This window comes from Mesoplodon bidens (genome assembly GCF_964165515.1).
Source record: "Mesoplodon bidens genome assembly, chromosome: 18".
Classification (NCBI taxonomy): Eukaryota; Metazoa; Chordata; class Mammalia; order Artiodactyla; family Ziphiidae; genus Mesoplodon; species Mesoplodon bidens.
Genome location: NC_138175.1, coordinates 36,427,460 through 36,445,771, shown reverse-complemented (window position 1 = coordinate 36,445,771; position 18,312 = coordinate 36,427,460). Strand labels below are relative to the sequence as shown.

Sequence of the window (18,312 nt, the reverse complement as noted above, 5' to 3'; positions counted from 1 at the left end):
GCCGTAAATTGTTTAACCAGTGCCCTAATGCTGGACATTTGTGTTGTTTCTAATCTTTTGCTACCCTGAATAATTCGATGTGAACATTCTTGTACATGGGTCTTGGTGTTCATGGGGGACATAATCTGTGCATTAAATATCTAGCTGTGGATTTTCTGAGTCAAAAGTTGGTGCATTTTTATTTTTGACAGATATTTCAAAACTGCTCTATGAGTCATCTCAGTCTAAAAGCCGAGCAGCGACAAGATGAGAGCTGTCTCTGTGCACCGCCGCTGACCTGGCGACGGTGCACAGAGAGGAACAGAGAGGGCGAAAGCTAGAGACAGGGACCCAAGGGCAGGGGCAGTGGGCACAGTTTAAGCAGCAGGTCACAGCCCAGAACTGACAGTGGAGATGGAGGAGAAAAGGGAAATACAGGAGCTTTTTAGGAGGTTGAGTCATCCAGGGTTGCTGACCACTTAGATGTGGAAGGTGTCAGAGGTGGAGGCGTCAGGCTCCTTGGGATGCACAGTTCAGTGATGCCCTTAAGCCTAACTGGGAATTTGAGAAGAGAAGCAGGCGGGGTGGGGGGTGGGTTAGCAGGGTGCTCCCAAGTCGGCATTGGACCTGATGTCGAGGCGCCCACAGAACCACTGGCTGGAGATGACCGATTTATACACCCACATATCTATGCCCCTCAGCACTGTTACAAGGGGCAGATTGCAAAATCAAGCAAACAGTCGAAGGAGGCCAGAGTCCAGCAGAGTTGGAAGCACAGCTGCAGCAATCAGGGCACTTTTCCTGGATCCTCCACTGACTAGACTTCACTCACGATTGCCAAGTGCATGTCTCAAGCAGGTCCACCCCGAGACCCTGGGAGGGAGAAGCCGCAAAGGGGAAGGAGGGGTGTGGGTGGGGGGCCGGCGGCCCACTGGGCTGTGAATGCAAACTCCTTCCCTCTATGTTGCACAACCTCATCCCCCCCATGTGTTTTACCTTTTGACTTAGAGGTTAGGAATTAATTAACGCAGTTTTAAAGTAACATTTTTGGAAGGGGAGGGTTATTTTGAGCCAAACTAGCATAATAGTTAAGCCTGAAGTTTCTGAAAGCAACCGGGTTCAAATTCTGGCTCTGTCATATCCTAGCAGCTGAATGATTTTGGACAAATTATTTGTCCAAATATTTGTCCAAAGATAATTTGGACAAATTATCTTTTGGGGCCTCACCTGACTTGCCTAGAAAATGGATATGGTAAGAATATTTCTTTCCCGACGAGAAGGAAACACAGGCATGCATATAAGTGAGCACACAGCAAGAGTTAGCAGTTGCCAAGTCACTCCTAGCAGCGAGGGGTCCCTCCCCAAACCAGCCACACACCTCGATGTCCCGCTCTACCCCTCCCAGAAGCTCACCGGGCCTTGTGGTACTGGCTTCCCATGAGAATGTTTTCCCGAATGCTCCCCCGATGATCCAGGCCTGCGGGGGGACATAGGCCAGGCTTCCGTGCACCCTCACCGAGCCCTCCAGCAAGTGCGTCTGCGGCGGAGTGAGTCTAGCCTCAGGACTGGGGCAACCAGGGCACAGACCCCACCTGGCTCAGCAGCCACAGTGCCCAGGGCCCCACTGTGCTCCAGGAGCCTGGGGGCTCTCCCATGTAAATGGGATCTTAACACGGTCCTGCCAGGCCCACTGGTGAGGCTGAGGGAAGGCCTGAGGACGTGGGGCAATATGTGGAGTGAAGCCAGACCTATTCCTGCTGTGACTGAATCCAAGGTTTGCATTGAAGTCACCCCATACTTTTTTTTTTTTTTTTTTTTTTTGCTGTACACGGGCCTCTCACTGTTGTGGCCTCTCCTGTTGCGGAGCTCTGGACGCGCAGGCTCAGAGGCCGTGGCTCACGGGCCCAGCCGCTCCGCAGTATGTGGGATCTTCCCGGACCGGGGCACGAACCCGTGTCCCCTGCATCGGCAGGCAGACTCTCAACCACTGCGCCACCAGGGAAGCCCCAGGTGTACATTTTAATCAACTTAATGCATGTGAGATCTTCACTGGTCACATGGATGTGCTGGTCACTGACCTCAGATGCATGATTCTGTATCTTCACAACCTTTCTGGCCAGGAATATCTGCAGTCGGGATGCAGCAAGAGCATCTTTTATAAGGGCAGGAAAGTGTGGCCTGGCATTAGTGTGGCAACTAAGAGTATTTCCAAAGGTAAACTCCAGTTGTGGACTGAATACCTGGGTCTAATCCTGCACTGTTTGAATCCACTGTGACTCTCAGTTCCGGGTCTCTACTGAAGGGTTCCAATGGAAGTCTCTCCACGCCATCATGCCTTGGGCACCTGCCTCACACATCCTGGGGTGGAGGGGTGGGAGGCGTTCTCTTCTGGGTCCCAAGCTAGGCCATGACTAACTAAACAGAAATACAACTCCTCTGCCTCTGGGAGCCCTAAAGTCTCTACCAATTACAATCACCTTTTTAAAAAAAATTTTTATTGAAGTACAGTTGACTTACAATGCTGTGTTAATTTCTCTGCACAGCAAAGTGACTCAGTTATAGATATATATGTATATTCTTTTTCATATTCTTTTCCATTATGGTTTGTCATAGGATATTGAATATATAGTTCTCTGTGCTGTACAGGAGGACTACAATCACCTTTTGATCAGAATACCTGAGCGAGGGAGGAAAACAGTCCATTTCAATAATTCAGAGCACACAAATCCAAGAGTCACTTCCTGTTTTGCCCAATTTTATTTCAGCTGAAACTTGGGCAGCAAATTTGCTTCCTTTCCCCCATTATACTGTGCCAATGTTAAATGCTATCTGCTTTATTATATCAGCACATTCTGGGTAGAAAAGAAGGAACCAAAATCTTGCACAGAGGATGGCTACTGAGGAAAGTCTGTGAAGCAGATAATCCATCACAGAAACCTATGAGGTGGACCTCACCCATAAGATTCACCTCCTATTTATGAGGCCAGCATTGTGGCCAGAGAACCATTTGAGGTAGGAATTGAAGCTGAATCTCACCCGCAGTGGAATGAGCAGTCAACAAGAGTCAACATTCCCACTGAGAAGTACCCTGGATTCCAGAGCCCTAGGAGTTCTAGGGAATGTCCAACATCAAATGGGTGGCAAAGGAAGACATTACCTCCAGTGGTAAAATCAGGAGATAGCAAAGCACGGCAATGAGCACTGTGGGCCCAAGAGTGAGGTAGGAGGTAATGCTGCAGGCTATCAGCAGTAAGCAGGTGAGCAAGGCCAGGGGCCCATAGTACATCCCTTCAAACAGGCAGTTTATGTCGCTGGTGAAGAAGCTGATGGCCTATAAGACAATAAGCCCATGGACACAGGTGTCACCTCTCCAGGCACCCAGAAGAGGCTACATGTGCATGTAGCAGGTGAGCTCGCCATGCCTTCTTCAGGCAGGAAGGCTTGAGGCAGGGTGGTAGAGTGGAGATAGACACACCAAGTTCACAGCTCTCCTGTTCCTAGTTGTGTGACCCTGGACAAGTTACTTTGCCACTCTGAGCCTCAGCTTCTCCACCTGTAAAGCTGGAATGATTATACCTACTTTATATGGTTGGTGTGACAATGTCAATAAATATCTGCACACATAGACTGTGCCCAATAAAAGTTATATTTTTCTATACTATTGCTACTACTACTAACAGCCACATTCCAGAGAGCAGCTTATAGTCTTCTAGTCTATTCTAGTCTAGTCTATTCCATTCATTCTACTACTACTACTACTACTAACTGCTTTTGGCAGGAGCTGAGGTTTTTTCTCCTCCTCCTTTCTCTTTTTTGCAATAGACTCTTCGGCCCACTCCCTACCTCCCCAACGTATACTGCCTAGTTCGGTGTATAAAAGCTGACATTCCAAGTCACAAAAGTTTTGAGGAATCGATTCATTAATGTCTTTTGGAATTACCAACCTGAATCCCTAAGAAGTGATGTCCTTTTAACTTTAACCTGATGTCCTCCCAGTTCCCAGGATGTACCCCGGGCTGAGCCTTTAAAAACTGTTAGTGTTGGGGCTTCACTGGTGGCGCAGTGGTTGAGAGTCCGCCTGCCAATGCAGGGGACACGGATTCGTGCCCCGGTCTGGGAAGATCCCACATCCCGTGGAGCGGCTGGGCCCATGAGCCATGGCTGCTGAGCCTGCACGTCCGGAGCCTGTGCTTTGCAACGGGAGAGGCCACAACAGTGAGAGGCCCATGTACGGCATAAAAAAAAAAACAAAAAAAAAACTGTTAATGTTGAGGAACATGGTACAGACACTCTGGAGGGCAATTTAACAGTATCGCTTAAAATTAATGATTGCACAAACCCCATGACCTGCCAGTTTCATTTCTCTGTTGAGAAACATTCTCCTGTGCTGGAGGAAGCACATATACAAGGATGTTCATTGCAGCACTGCTTATTGCAGCAAACCCAGAAACACCCTAAATGTCCATTGTTGGGGAAAGGTTAAAGCGTCCACCCAAGAAGTATTGGATAATATTGATTTAAAAATCTCACCCCAAAATCTATATTCTACGTTTTCTATTGGTAAAACCAAGTTGCAGAACACTATGTAAAATGCAGTATCATTTATGGAAAAACACGCACACAAATACAATATGTTTTCTATGGGTAACTTGCATGTGTACCTAAACGTACTTTAAAAAGTTTGGAAGGTGATGGTAGTCACCTCCAGGCAAAAGGAGGGTGATGAGGTGTAGGGGGTCATCTATACTATTTTATTTTTTTTCCAAGGAGAATGTATTCAGGTGTTTTCAAAATTAATTTTAATATAAAATTTATGGGAGCAACTCTCTAGAAATCCTCATATGAGCAACTACTTCCATCTCCAGTTCCAAATGCGTCATGTTGTTTTCTGCTTCTGTGAAGATGTTTGGGGAAATTGGGCCTCACATACAGTAGGGACTTAGAACAGAGGCAAACAGAAAAGGAGCCAGGGTTGGCCTCGGTGCAGAAAGTCTCCTCAGCGAGGCAAGTGAGGGCACCGGTTCAGAGCCTGGACTTTGCAACCAGGCTCTGCTGCTTACCAATCACGTGACTTGTACAAGTTTCATACCCTTTCCTGGCCTCAGTTTCCACCTCTATGACAATGGGAACAATAATAGAAACTACCGCATAAGAGGGTCATCAGAGGACAAACTGAGCTAAGTAAAGCCCCTGGGACAATGGCTCAGAGGAAGTTAGCAGTTACTGTGATGACTCTGCTGAGATGAACAGGGAGAAGGGCTGCTGTGAGTCCTTTAACTCCAGTCAAGTGCGGGAGGACAGGGCAACCTCCTGCTTAAGCTCTAACAGAAATTAATGATACAATTTAACACGTGAATCACCGGCCCCCTTCCACATACTTTACATGTAAATACTAACTCATTTTATCCTATGAGACAACAATTCTATAAGGCTGGCCCTATTATTATCCCACAGCTCCAAAGAGGCTGAACAAGTTGCCTAAGGTCACAGAACTAATAAAATGGTGAAGAATAACAATAATGATGATAACAATAAATATCTTACATTTGTTAGCATTTGAATTAGAAAAAGCATCTACTTGGTGGCAATGGTTAATACAGCAGACATTATTTTGTACGTTGTCCTGTGTAATTTGGATTCTGGGCTTTTCCAGGGATAGAGTAGTGAATCTGAAATGGTTCGTGTCTTTGAAGGGGGCTCATTTGAGTGGAACAGCCAGATTTGTGCTTGGTGGGGAGTGGGGGCAGAGGGTGGGATCTAGAGACACTATCATGAAGGAGAGGACGTCTCAGCTGGGCCTTGAAGGATGAACAGTATTTTAAAAGGGCAGGGGCAGTGATGTGAGCAAGCCGCCTGGGGGTGGACATGTCTGGTCTATCTGGGAACTGCAGGTATAGTCCCACCAGGCTGGGAGGGTGGAGCCAACCTAGGACTAGAGGAGGGGACACAGGAGGAGATGAGGCTGGAAAGTTGCTGATGCCAGATCACAAAGGAGTTTGGCTTGAGGGTTAAGAGCCAAAGCAGTACTGAGTTTTCCAAAAATTAAAATGTGTGTTTCAATATAAAACTAATCTATGCTCCTCAAGGAAATTGGTAAGCAGTAGAAAAATAGGGAAAGTAAAATTAAATATAGAAAATTCCAATATCCCCCCCCCATGAGTCTGGGCCATAGTTGGTCATATCTTTCTTCAATCTCCGCCATTGTTTGTCTGTGTTATGCTGTAGGGAGCCCCAGACAATAACAATAACCAGGCCTGTAAGTATTCCTCCTCTGCAGATAAGAAAATTAATACTGAGAGGGTTTGTCTCTGCTCGCTTTTCCCTAGATTTCCCTGAGCTACCAAGTCCTCCCATACCTTCTTCCCCAGGTTGGTTGAGGGGATATGCTTTCTGTTGTGCCTCTACTCAGGATTTGTGCCTTTTGGTTCACTGCTGTACCCCCAGGGCCTAGAACAGGGCCTGGCCCAGAGTAGGCCTCAGGAACTATTTGTTGAATGGATGGATAAATCCTCTCTAAAATACAACTGGCATCCCCCTGGGTTGTTGTCGAACTGCTCTTACGACCCCAGAGGCAACTGTTGATGGTTATCAACATTCACCCTGGGAATGATTTCCTTTCTCTTTCTTCCTTCTCTCCTAACTCCCTCTTCTCCCTCCCTTGGCCTCCAGGAAAGTGATGTCTCCAGGAGAAGGAGGAAACTACTAACTCGCCTCCACGTGCAGCCTCATCACTTACCTCTCCCATGGTGATGTGTGTTAAAGACTTCAATTGTATCAGCTTCTCAAAGGCAAAGGAGAAGACAGCTGTACGAAACCTGATGCCAGTGTGCTGGTTGATGACCCAGCATGAGCACATGCTCAGAGACTTCAGACATTCGGTGAGAAAAAGGGCAAAGCAAAGCCCTACTCCATAGGCAATGTTCCCCAACCGTTCTTCAGTATATTCCAGGATCTTTGGTATAACCAGCATCTAAAAGGAAACAGGAGGTTGGATCATTCAGACTTCCCAGGCCTGCTTTCGGGCAACACCAACCCAATATGCACCATGTGTGAGGTCCTCAAGTCAAGGGAGGGGGCTTATTGAATGATCACAACGGACTCAATCATAATCCTGCACTCCAGAAGGTTGCAGTCCAGTTGGAGGAGGCTTAGGAGTTCAACTGACCCAGATCTGAATCCCAGCTCCACCACCTCGTAGCTGGTCCTAAAACCAAGCAAGATCCTGTGGGACTCCTGGACACAGAAGCCTTTCTGTGTCCCCTGTTTCTTGTTTGTAGAAAATAGGCTTCAGCCTCCATGACCTTCCCTGAGTTCCAAGGGGCAGGTTCAAACAGTCGCTAATCAGGGAAGGGAGGGGATGTGGAGATAACTGGAGGAGCAGCCAAGAAACAATAGTGCAGCCTTGGGGCAGGGTCCTGGTTCCACCTCAAGGGATATACATAACAATATCTCTGAGCTCTTCTGCAGAACTAAAACCCCCAATAAATGGAAGATGTTAACTACTTGATGAAGCATTCTTCATTCCAGAGAGAAGGTCACAGTTTGACAACCTTGAGAACCACAGGAGCTCATCAGGAGACCACCCGAGGCCAGATTAAAGGAATGCAGGCCCCGCACATACCCTGACCTTTGTCAGCAACCTCGCCCTTGAACCATTGTTATAAAACTCCTCACCAGGGCTTCCCTGGTGGCGCAGCAGTTGAGAGTCTGCCTGCCGATGCAGGGGACATAGTTCGTGCCCTGGTCTGGGAAGATCCCACATGCCGCGGAGCGGCTGGGCCCGTGAGCCATGGCTGCTGAGCCTGCGCGTCCGGAGCCTGTGCTCCGCAATGGGAGAGGCCACAACAGTGAGAGGCCTGCGTACCGCAAAAAAAAACAAAAACAAAAAAAAAACTCCTCACCAAATCCCCCCCAAAAGGGACACACAGTTTTGAGGGCATTAGCTCACTGTGTCCCCCTTTGCCTGGCAAAGCAATAAAGCTCTTCTTTTCTACTTCTCCCAAAATTCTGTCTCCGAGATTCAATTCGGCACTGGTGCACAGAGGCAGTTCCAGCATCAGTCCCGACAGGAAACAGAGGACACAAACAAACGGGGTAATTCAGGTATTAATAACAAGACTATTTACAAAGGTGTGGGCGGAACTGAGGAAATTCAACAGGGATGGAGAAGCACCCTGAGCCAGCAACAGCAGGGAACTAAGGGGAGGAGACAGGGTGCGCTTCCTGAAACCCAGAAGGAGAAAGTCATACAGAAAGTCCCACTCATTTTCGAATCTGGTCACCAACCTCCAGTGACAGGAAGGGAGGCAGTCAGAACAATAAATATCTCGCTCTCACTTTCTCCTTCCCTCCAGCTTCCTGTTGGAATCTCCCACTGGCCCAATCCAACCAGAAGCCAGAAGCAGGGGGACCCCATTGATGTGATCCATAAAGGTCACACATTAGGGGCACAGGGCGGTGCAGAGAAAGGTGGAGAGTGGATCTGGAGGGACAAATGGAGAATATGCAGCACACTAACTGTCACCCAAGTCACTTATCTCTGTGGTATCATCAGCTGTTGCTTCCTCCTAACTTACCTCCATCCTTCCCTGACCTGGTAACAGCGCCTCAGTTTTCTTCTGGGGAGACTCTCGCCTGCCCCAATGCACGCCGTCTAGGCTGGATTGTCAATCAAAATGCTCCACTGCTGGCCAACAGGTGAGCACATGACCCCAGCTGGGACACCCAGATTCACTGTCTGCAGTGAGAATCTTGGGCTGAGGAACTGATAGGAAATAGTGAGCCCATTCATCCCAACCATGGTACATGGAGGAGACCTACATGCCCAGAGCTGCTCAGCCATTTCTCAAAGCAGCTCGTATGTACTGAGCTGGGCCGAGTTCTAAGTGTTTAATATGCTTAACTCATTTAATGTCACCCTATGAGGCAGGTAATTTCGGGCTCTCCATTTCACATGTGAGGGTTTCTATGAGGACTACGGCTGAGAGTGTCATGGGGTTCACGAGGAAACCAAGGCACACAGGAGGTAAACAAATTGCCCAAAGTCACCCAGAAATTAAGTGGCAGGTTAGTTCTAAGGTTAGAATCCAAGCAGTGGCTGCAGAATTCACACTTCTAACTACTACTAGCTCCACTGTCCCCAGAAAGTCTTCATTTTCTGAGCAGCAGCTGAGAGACAAAGACATCCTCAATTCTTGGCATGGATTTCAACATGCTAACCTCCAAGGCCTGGAGTCCCGAAACCTCCCCAAGCCTGCCACTTACTGGCCCCAGAACACTCGCGGCAGAGAAGCAGCAGCCCAAAAGCGTATTGAAAATTACCCTTGTTCTTTGGAATCTCAGCATCTCTCAAAGCACTGAAGCTTTGTCAATTCCATGCCTTGAGACTTCTTCTTCCCAAAGGAGATGAAGCCTTGAAAAGAGGAAAACTGATGCAAATGAAATCTCTTTGTATGTGTCACCCAATTGTCCTAGTTCTTGCTAGTCTAGAATCTTGGTCACAGAAATCGTCAAACATAACACAAATAGAGAGAACAGTATAGGGCATCTCCCCAGATATGCATTCCCCAGCTTTAAGAATGATCAACGTTTGACATTTTTATTTCATCTCTCCTCCCCTCCACTTTTTTCTTTTTTTGCTAGAATATTTCAAGCAAATCCCAGAGATATCATTTCATCTATAAATGCATCAGTGTGTATCTCTTCCAGATAAAGCCTTAAAAAACCCCGTCGTAACCATAATAACAATAGTTATGAATTAATAACTATTCATTATTAGTAACTATTAATTAATAGTTATATATTAATAACATAGTAATAATAATTCCTTAATGGCATTTAATCCAACTTTCTCTAATTATTTCAAAACTATGTTCTTACAGTTAGTTTGCCTAAATCAAGATCCAAATAGGGTCCACTCATTGCAGTTAAAAGACAAATCTGATAGGCCTCTTGCATCTCATTTTAATCTGTAACAGTTTCCCTTCCTCTGCATTTTCTGCCATTTACTTGTCAAAGAAACTGACTTATTTGTCCTGTAGAGTTTTCCACATTCTGGATTTGACTGATTGCATCCCAGTGGGTCTGTCTAACATAAATTTCTATTCCCTGTATTTCATATTAAACTGCTAGTTAGATCTAGAGGCTTAATAAAATTCAGAATTCAAGTCAGCTGGCAAAAATACTTAATAGGTGATGTAGTGTATGTTCTTTTGCATCACATCAGAAGACGTACAATGTCTGCTGTCCCACTTTTAGTTATGTTAAGCTTGATCAGTGAGTTAAGGTGTGTCAGCCGGATTCATTCATTGCCAAGTTCCCCATCACTGATGATCGTTGCCCACATCCACTTCCAACAGGACTGGCAAAATGGTGATTTGTCTAATTCTGTCATTCCTCTTCTATTTAGTAGCTCGAATTTTTTCTGTAAAAAATAACTTTCCCTCATCAACTATTTTGTTACCCTGAAATACAGTAGGTTGAGGAAACAGCCTAAGGTTTTGAATAATGTCACTCTTCCTTTTTATACGCAAATTAAGATTCATAAAACCCAGAACTCTGACCTCCAAAAAGTGCCCTCATTTACTTCAAAGTCCCCAAAAGGGTGCCCCAGTGTTGGATCATCCAACCAAAAGTGTATCCTTATTTTGACATTCCAAGCTAATGATGCCTGGGAGGTTTGTGCTACACCAGCAAAACAGAAACACCAAAAACATTTCGTTTGGGTTTCAAAACATTTCATTTTTTTTTTTCAGAAAAGCATTAAAGAACTTATCGTGAAAAAAATTAAAATTATGTTGACTTTCTTACACTTCTTTTTTATTTTGAATTATATTTGAGGCAGGAACAGGGGACTGGACAATAGTCATTGTGATAGTCAAGGCTTCCAGCGTCTTAATCTGGCCCTTGGATGCCTCCCATGCATCTACAATGCAATCTGTCAGCTGCAGGCACCGTGCTGGAATCGGCCGTTGGACTTCCTGGCTCCTGCGCCCCTATGTCCGGTTCCACTGTCTGGAAAGCAGTCACCACTGCCCATGATGAGAACATCAAGGACTATGCCAAGGGACTCCAGATGCTCCCGGAAGGTGCTACTCCTTAGACGGCGAGAGCACAGTGGACAGAACAGCCTCCCTTGTTTGGCCACCCTTTGCCGCCAGGGCCCGACAGCGGCACTGTTTTTGCATGTTCTCAAACAGCTCTGTCAGCATCTGGGTCTCATTCTCTGCCCAGAATCTCACCAAGTCTCCCATGGCAAGCAGTTCTAACCCTTTCTACTCTTCACCCTCCAGCCATGGATACTCATGCCTAGCCTAAAACCAGAAGGGAACCAATGCCATGAGAATCTTTCTGTCCTACTTTCCTTCAATCAAAACTCCAGGCCTCTTCTTCCTTCCTGAGTAATGAAAACTACACCATCCCATGTCCGCCTGTGTGGACCAGATAACTTGAACAGCCTGGGCCCGAGCTCAACAAAGCAAAAATGTCCCCCCGGACACCTGTCTGTGTTGGAGGCTTCAATTGCTTGTGGATGATATTACTCAGGAAAGACCATGGAGCCACATCTCCTCATTCCAGCCCTAACACCACACGTAACACAATCCACAGAGACAACAAGCTCTAGAATTGTTTCTATGGATACTTTGACTAGACAAATCCAAGTGTTCCGTAGCCTGCCCACAGCTCTCCTAGCAACTCTATCCATTTCTGGCCATGATTATTAGACTTAGATTCAAGAGACTTGGTTTCAAACTTCACCTCCTCCACTCATTAGCTATATGATTCAGGGAACATCATTTCATTTCTCTTCATCCTGGTTCTTCACTTGTAAGTTGGGGAAAATAATATCTGCCCTGTTTATTTCATAACCCTATTGTGATGGTCAAAGAAGACAATGGATGGGGGGAAATGCTCTGTAATTGTAGAACAATAAAAATGTGAAGAATTATGAGGGTCCTAAGGATGAAGGTGATGGTGGTGATAATGGTGATGCTGCCGAGAGTGGTGGCAGTGATGATGGTGACAGTTTGTCAGCACATCCTTATAGAATCCAAAGCCCTTTTGAAAGATTAGGGAAGACACACCCCAGAATGCTGCCTGTTAAATGGAGAACATATAGAAAGAAACCCCTGTAAAGGTGTGAATGCATGGATAATTACCTTTCCAAAGAAACATCCAAAAAATGGAGTGATTGCAAAAGTGTTGGCAGTCAGGCCTCGTGAGTTATAGAATTCAAAAGGCAGCATCAGTGAACAGGAAGTGAAGGGAAGTAAATCAGGAGATCTTGGACTTCCCTGGTGGCGCAGTGGTTGAGAGCCTGCCTGCCGATGCAGGGGACAAGGGTTCGTGCCCCGGCCTGGGAAGATCCCACGTGCCATGGAGCGGCTGGGCCCGTGAGCCATGGCCACTGAGCCTGCGTGTCCGGAGCCTGTGCTTCACAACGGGAGAGGCCACAACAGTGAGAGGCCCGCGTATGGCAAAAAAAAAAAATCAGGAGATCTTGTCCTCACAATGGTTAGGGAAGAAGAAGCAAGCTAACATTTAACTGATTGCCTATTATGCATCTGGCATTTTCCTACGTGCTTTACACTGAATCTATTACCTCTTGATTCTTACAACAATCCTATGAAGGACCATGAGATTAATTTTTTATAATTTCCTTTTTTTTTTTTTTTTTTTTTTGTGGTACGCAGGCCTCTCACTGTTGTGGCCTCTCCCATTGCGGAGCACAGGCTCCGGACGCGCAGGCTCAGCGGCCATGGCTCACGGGCCCAGCTGCTCCGAGGCATGTGGGATCTTCCCGGACCGGGGCATGAACCCATGTCCCCTACATCTGCAGGCGGACTCTCAACCACTGTGCCACCAAGGAAGCCCTATAATTTACTATTTTATATATAAAAACACAGGACCCTGAGAGGGTAAGTAACTCATCTGACATCATAGCTGGTAAAAGGTGAGATTCCGACCAGTATCTGACATTATCCAAAAGGTGCTCCCTGGAAACTTTTCTTTTTTTTTTTTCCCCAAGTAAGTCTGAGAAGCAATGGGTCAAAGTTCAACCAGTTTCTGTATTCTCAGTGTCTTCACTACACTGATTTTCTTTATAAATCTCTGAGACCTGGAGACAGCATGCAACAGTTCACAAGCTCCCTGACCACTGAATGTTCTTTTCAGGGAGGCTCTGAGGGGACCACCATTTCCAGGAACACATTTGGAAAATGCCATCTACACCTGGGGTATCTCATAAGCAGCTAGAGGTAGTAACATGAGTACAGGATGTTTCAAATCACTCATTTTCCCCCCATATGATCTTCCTATCACCTTGTAAGGTGGGTGGTACAGGAAATTTAATCCCACAAATAGTTAGTGGTGGCTCAAGGATTAAGAACCTGGGTCACTCACCAAAATTTAATCATCAGTGACACAGATAAATGCTTGATCCACAAGAAAAAGGCAAAAGGGACAAGAAGCAGTAATTTCTAACTTCTCAGCGTCTTGGGCCCCCAGGCAAACCTGATAAAAGATGTGAATTCTTGTTCCAAAAAGAGAGCTCTAGCCCATACATATAAAATATGTAAATTATTTCTTAACTCCAGATTAAGAACCTCCAGACTAGAGTGTGGCCTCCTGCTACAAAGGAAGAACTGATATATTTTGGCTGTCTGAGGATGGACCACCCCTAAACACACACATTTAAGCGACTCTGGTCACCGTCCACCAAGACATGGTCTTTAACCAACCCCACTGGCTTGCCCAACGTGACTTTACCTTTTGGCATTTTGGGCTGAGGCATCATGTACTGACAGCTGGGGGATGGTGTTCTCATCTAAGCGTTTCTGTAAACCTTGGATCATGACTGGGCTGAACGATGACAGCGTTAGGTAAGAGAACAGGCCAGCATCATCCAGGGGCTTGGGCGCAGGAAGCCTAGCAGAGAAGTCACAGGCAATGTGGTCACACTAGGATGTAGGCACCAGAGGTAGACAATTAAGTCAAGGGCAAGATTTGGAAGGGATGAGTGATGACCACAGTGTGGTCATCTGGATATGCAAAAAAGTATTTTTTTTCATGACTATTATTTATGATAGTTAAAAACTAGAAACAACAAAACACCCATTGATAGGGGAATGATTTAAAAAGAAAGAAAACCAGTATGGTACATCTTGTACCGTATCGTAGAAAACAAGGCAGAAGGGCCTAAAAATAGAGATGATCTACATGTAGAGCATGGAAAGAGCTCTAGGAATCTTAAGCAAAAAAAAAAAAAGCCACTTGTAGATGAAGAAATGTATTTAGTATATTTTTACTTATATAAAAAAGGAAGAAATAAGGGAAGGCAGACAAAACAATATATATATCTATTTGACATACAATATATGTCAAATTGTATGACAATTTATATCAAATCACTAATAGTGTTTGAAGTAGGGATTAGAATTGGCAAAGAAATAGGAAAAGAGATTCTCATTGTTTTAATTTTTCTGTTTTACTTATATAACTTCCACAAAAACAATAAAAATGAAGAAAAGTAAATAAGAATGATAAGGTCATAATCTCTGGGAATGATTCACAAATACAGAAATGATGATTGGATTAGGGTGTTGAGATCGTGCGCAATTTCTACTTGTTTTTTTTTTTTTTGGCTGCACCTCGTGGCATGTGGGATCTAGTTCCCTAACCAGGGATCCAACCCAAACCCCCTGCATTGGAAGTGCGGAGTCTTAACTGCTGGACCACCAGCGAAGTCCCAATTTCTACTTCTTTTTTCAAAATTGCCTTTAATGCTAAATAATGCAATATGAAGAATATTCAATTTTTAAAAAACATTTGGGGAGAAAGACATGAAGGCAAAAATGCAAAACTCGTGAGATGTTCTTTGTTTTTGGCTATGGCCTCTTTTCTCCATGTTCTGGCCTTTTACATCCTCCCAGCCTGTCAGTAACCATAGTTGTACATTCTGGGCAATGCTGGCCATGCCGTTGCCAGAGATGTTGGAGAGAGAAGGACTGATGGGAAGATGAGACATTGCAGCAGATGTATGGGGCCATCTGTGATCACAAGAATAGGGCCAGAACTGATGAGCTGGCGCTGATATTCCAAAGGCCCAGCAGAAACACTGTCACTCTAAGATAAGGCTGCCCAGATAAACTCAAGCACCAAGGTTCTTCGTGCTGGTGGAGATAAGATGCATTCGGTGGGTAACAACCTAGGTAGTACTGATAGAAGCTCAGATTTAAAAAATAGGAATACCAGTGCAGTTTGTTTGATGGCTAAAATGTGGGAGGGAAGAGGGATCTGTAAATAAGAAACAGGCTCCTGGTGATGAAACGCTGAGGAATCAGACTAGAAGTGTCATGGTCCTGTCAATATATGATGCATAAATTAACGTGTGTGTGAATCTGTGAGGGGCCCTGAAACCATGGGTGTATAAATCAGAAAGTCATTTGGTGATGGTTACTTTAAACTATGGTTTGTTAGAGAAGGCTCCATGAATTTCTTAAAGTCAAGTTTAAGGGTAACATCATAGGGCATGTTACCCTTAAACGGCCCTTTCAATGGCTGCCCATTTCTCTCAGAATGAAGACGAACGTACTTAATGTGGCCTGTGGGGCACACATGGTCCCCCAGCGTCTGCCCTCTGCCTGCAGCTTCATCTCGTGCCACACTGACTATCACACAGGACTCTCCAGAGACACTGGCCTCCTTCTCAGCTCCTGGACACATACATCACTGTGTTCCTTCCACCGCAAGGCTGGGCCTTTGCACGTGCTGTTCCCTCTGCCCAGGTCATCCTTCCCTCACTCTTGCCTAGTAAATTCCTGTTCATCCTCCAGGTCTCAGCTTCAGTATCACTCGGAACCCATCACATTGTCGCTGTTCCGTTGTCCCTCACGCCCCATATTTCTTCACAGCACCTCCCTCCAACAGCAGTAATCACATGCTTATTTTCGAGCCTACGAGCTTACTGTCATTCTTCCCAACATGGGGTTGGTGACGGGCAAGGGTCCTGTCTGTCTCGCTCACTGTTATCCCCCCACCATCTGGCACAGTGCCTGGCATGTGTAGGTGCTCAATGAATCCTTGTTGACTGAATGAATGAGTGAATGAATGAATGAAGGTGCTGGCTGTGCTTCCCTGATGTGCCTCAGGCTTCTCAGGAGGTGTTTGGCTGTGGTGGGTGACAGGACGGTGTTGGGACATGATTAGGTAGCCTTTGGGAGGGGTCCAGGTGTGAGGGTCTGAGGATCACTGCCCTGGAGGGTACCAACCCTCAGCTCCCCTTCAGGACTCACTTTGGCTTCGGACGGAAGGGAATCATGGTTCTCCAGGCAGCATCGTACTTCCCCATCTCTGGTGCCTCAGGCTCCCTCACCTGCTGGCTCCAGGGGCTGTCTTCAAGAGTGAAAGTTTTCTTGGGAAAGATAAAACAAAAGCACATCAGTTTCAGACTTCACAAATACTGTCCTGAGGGAGTGAGGGACCAGCCACCCGAGGAGGGTGGATCTTTCCACATCCAGCCTTCTAGAGAACGGCTACCAGAGTCAGACAGAGAAAGACAAATACTGTATGATCTCACTTATATGTAGAATAAAAAAACACCTATCCGACCAACAACGAAACAAAAAGCCTGATTGCTGAGTGCCAGAGCTGGGGTGGGGTGGGGCGGGGAGCATAGGCAAAATGGGTGAAGGCGGTCAAAAGTACAAACATCCAGTTATAAGTCATGGGAATGTGATGCCCAGCGTGGTGACTATCGTTAATAACACTGCATGGCACATTTGAAAGCTGCTAAGAGAGTCGATCTTAAAATTCCTCACAAGAAAAAAAATATTTGAACTATGTGTGGTGATGGATATTGTGATGATCCTTTCATAATATATACAAACAGCAAATCATTACGTTGTACCTCTGAAACTAATATGATGTTTTATGCCAATTATATCTCAATAAAAATAAATAAATAAAAGAAAGGTTGCCAGGCAGGGAATGAGCACTGGGCGGAGAGTCAGAACAACCAGGTCCCAGCTCTCACTCTGCTCCACATCGGCTGGGTGACTCTGGGACGGGGGAGGGTCACTCCACCTCCCTGGGCTTTTATCTGTCAATAAACACTGTAGACAAGAAGAAAGGGTGCCACAAAATGCAAGACCAAGTCACCCTCTGAGGGTAAACTACTAAAAAGAAATCAAGAAGTAAAAAAGTAAATCTGAAGACATTACATGTTACCCTTTTGATAAAGAGGGAAGCAACTAAAATGAAAAAGGTATATCATTTCTAGGACTTCATATAGAATAAATAACACTCTCTTGAAAGCACAGCAAGGGATCTGTGGGAAGAGATTCAGAATAGTGGTTACTTCAGGCAGGGAGAGTTGGGAAATGGGATGCATGGAAGACCAGTAGCTGGATGTGATTGTTAGGGTAGGAGCTGGTGAGTTGGTGATGGGTTTATTGGTGCTTATTATATTATTATAGGTAAATACATAGATAAATAGGTGTGTGACAGAGAGACAGACAGAGAGATAGAGAAGGATAGTGGCAGAGAAATGTATGAGCCATGAATGTCATGACCAAGGATTATGATTCATCTAATTGTGGAAGCCTGAGTTCCATTAAAAAAAAAATCAAAGTTGAATAAATATGGGACAAAATTCTTTGACCTAGTTTATGACCATAGAGAATAACCTGTTAACTCAGTTTCCTGGTGTTTTGATGCAAAGTACATCTACTTACATAGCTAAGTCGTGAAACCATGTCATCATCTACATCCAAGCGGAGATTCACAAGGTCACCAGAAGACCTGGGGACCCAGTATATCTTCCTTCTGGTCATTTTCAGGTGTCCTGCCAATTCTTTGTTTCCCAGAATCAGAGAATCTGAAAAGGCAACAGGTAGGAGAAGATTAGACAGAGCCCTAAGCAGCCAGGAGACGGGGGTATCACCCAGCAGCGAGTGTACTGGGGGCTGTTGGTCACAGCAGCTGCTCTTCCCTCTGCTCGGAATGGGCTTGGGTCCCTCTCTTTAAACATCTACTTGGGTCTCAGCCCAAGGTCACCTAGGGAAACCTCAAACCACCCATTCCCAACCCACATCCTTGGGCCAGGTCAATCTTCTTTAATATATTCAAGGCCTGCTCCTAAAACCATGCTTCTTCTTTTATCCCAGTTTGTAATTGTCCATTTAGGTGAATCAATGATTTTTTAGAGTTCATTTCCTGCACTATACAGAGGTCCTCATGAGGGCAGAGACACGTCTACTCTGCTCACTATTAAATCTCTGGGGCCTAGGGATCTCCTAGGAGGAGAGCATGTGCTCAATAAATAAAGGGTGAATG

The 18,312-nt window shown here is 45.6% G+C and overlaps 1 protein-coding gene across 1 annotated transcript in view; it reads right to left on the bottom strand.

Annotated features, from left to right (window-relative positions):
- Positions 1–17,810, bottom strand: part of ABCC11 (ATP binding cassette subfamily C member 11) — a gene marked incomplete at both ends in the record, with an annotated part of 131,707 nt that extends 113,897 nt beyond the window's left edge. The window contains 10 exon segments of the mRNA XM_081217453.1: positions 1,393–1,444; positions 1,447–1,544; positions 1,771–2,105; positions 3,137–3,310; positions 6,716–6,949; positions 9,244–9,327; positions 9,331–9,391; positions 13,747–13,905; positions 16,272–16,390; positions 17,712–17,810. Coding sequence (XP_081073579.1) covers positions 1,393–1,444; positions 1,447–1,544; positions 1,771–2,105; positions 3,137–3,310; positions 6,716–6,949; positions 9,244–9,327; positions 9,331–9,391; positions 13,747–13,905; positions 16,272–16,390; positions 17,712–17,810 — 1,415 coding nt within the window.
- Positions 17,811–18,312: the final 502 nt, after the last annotated feature.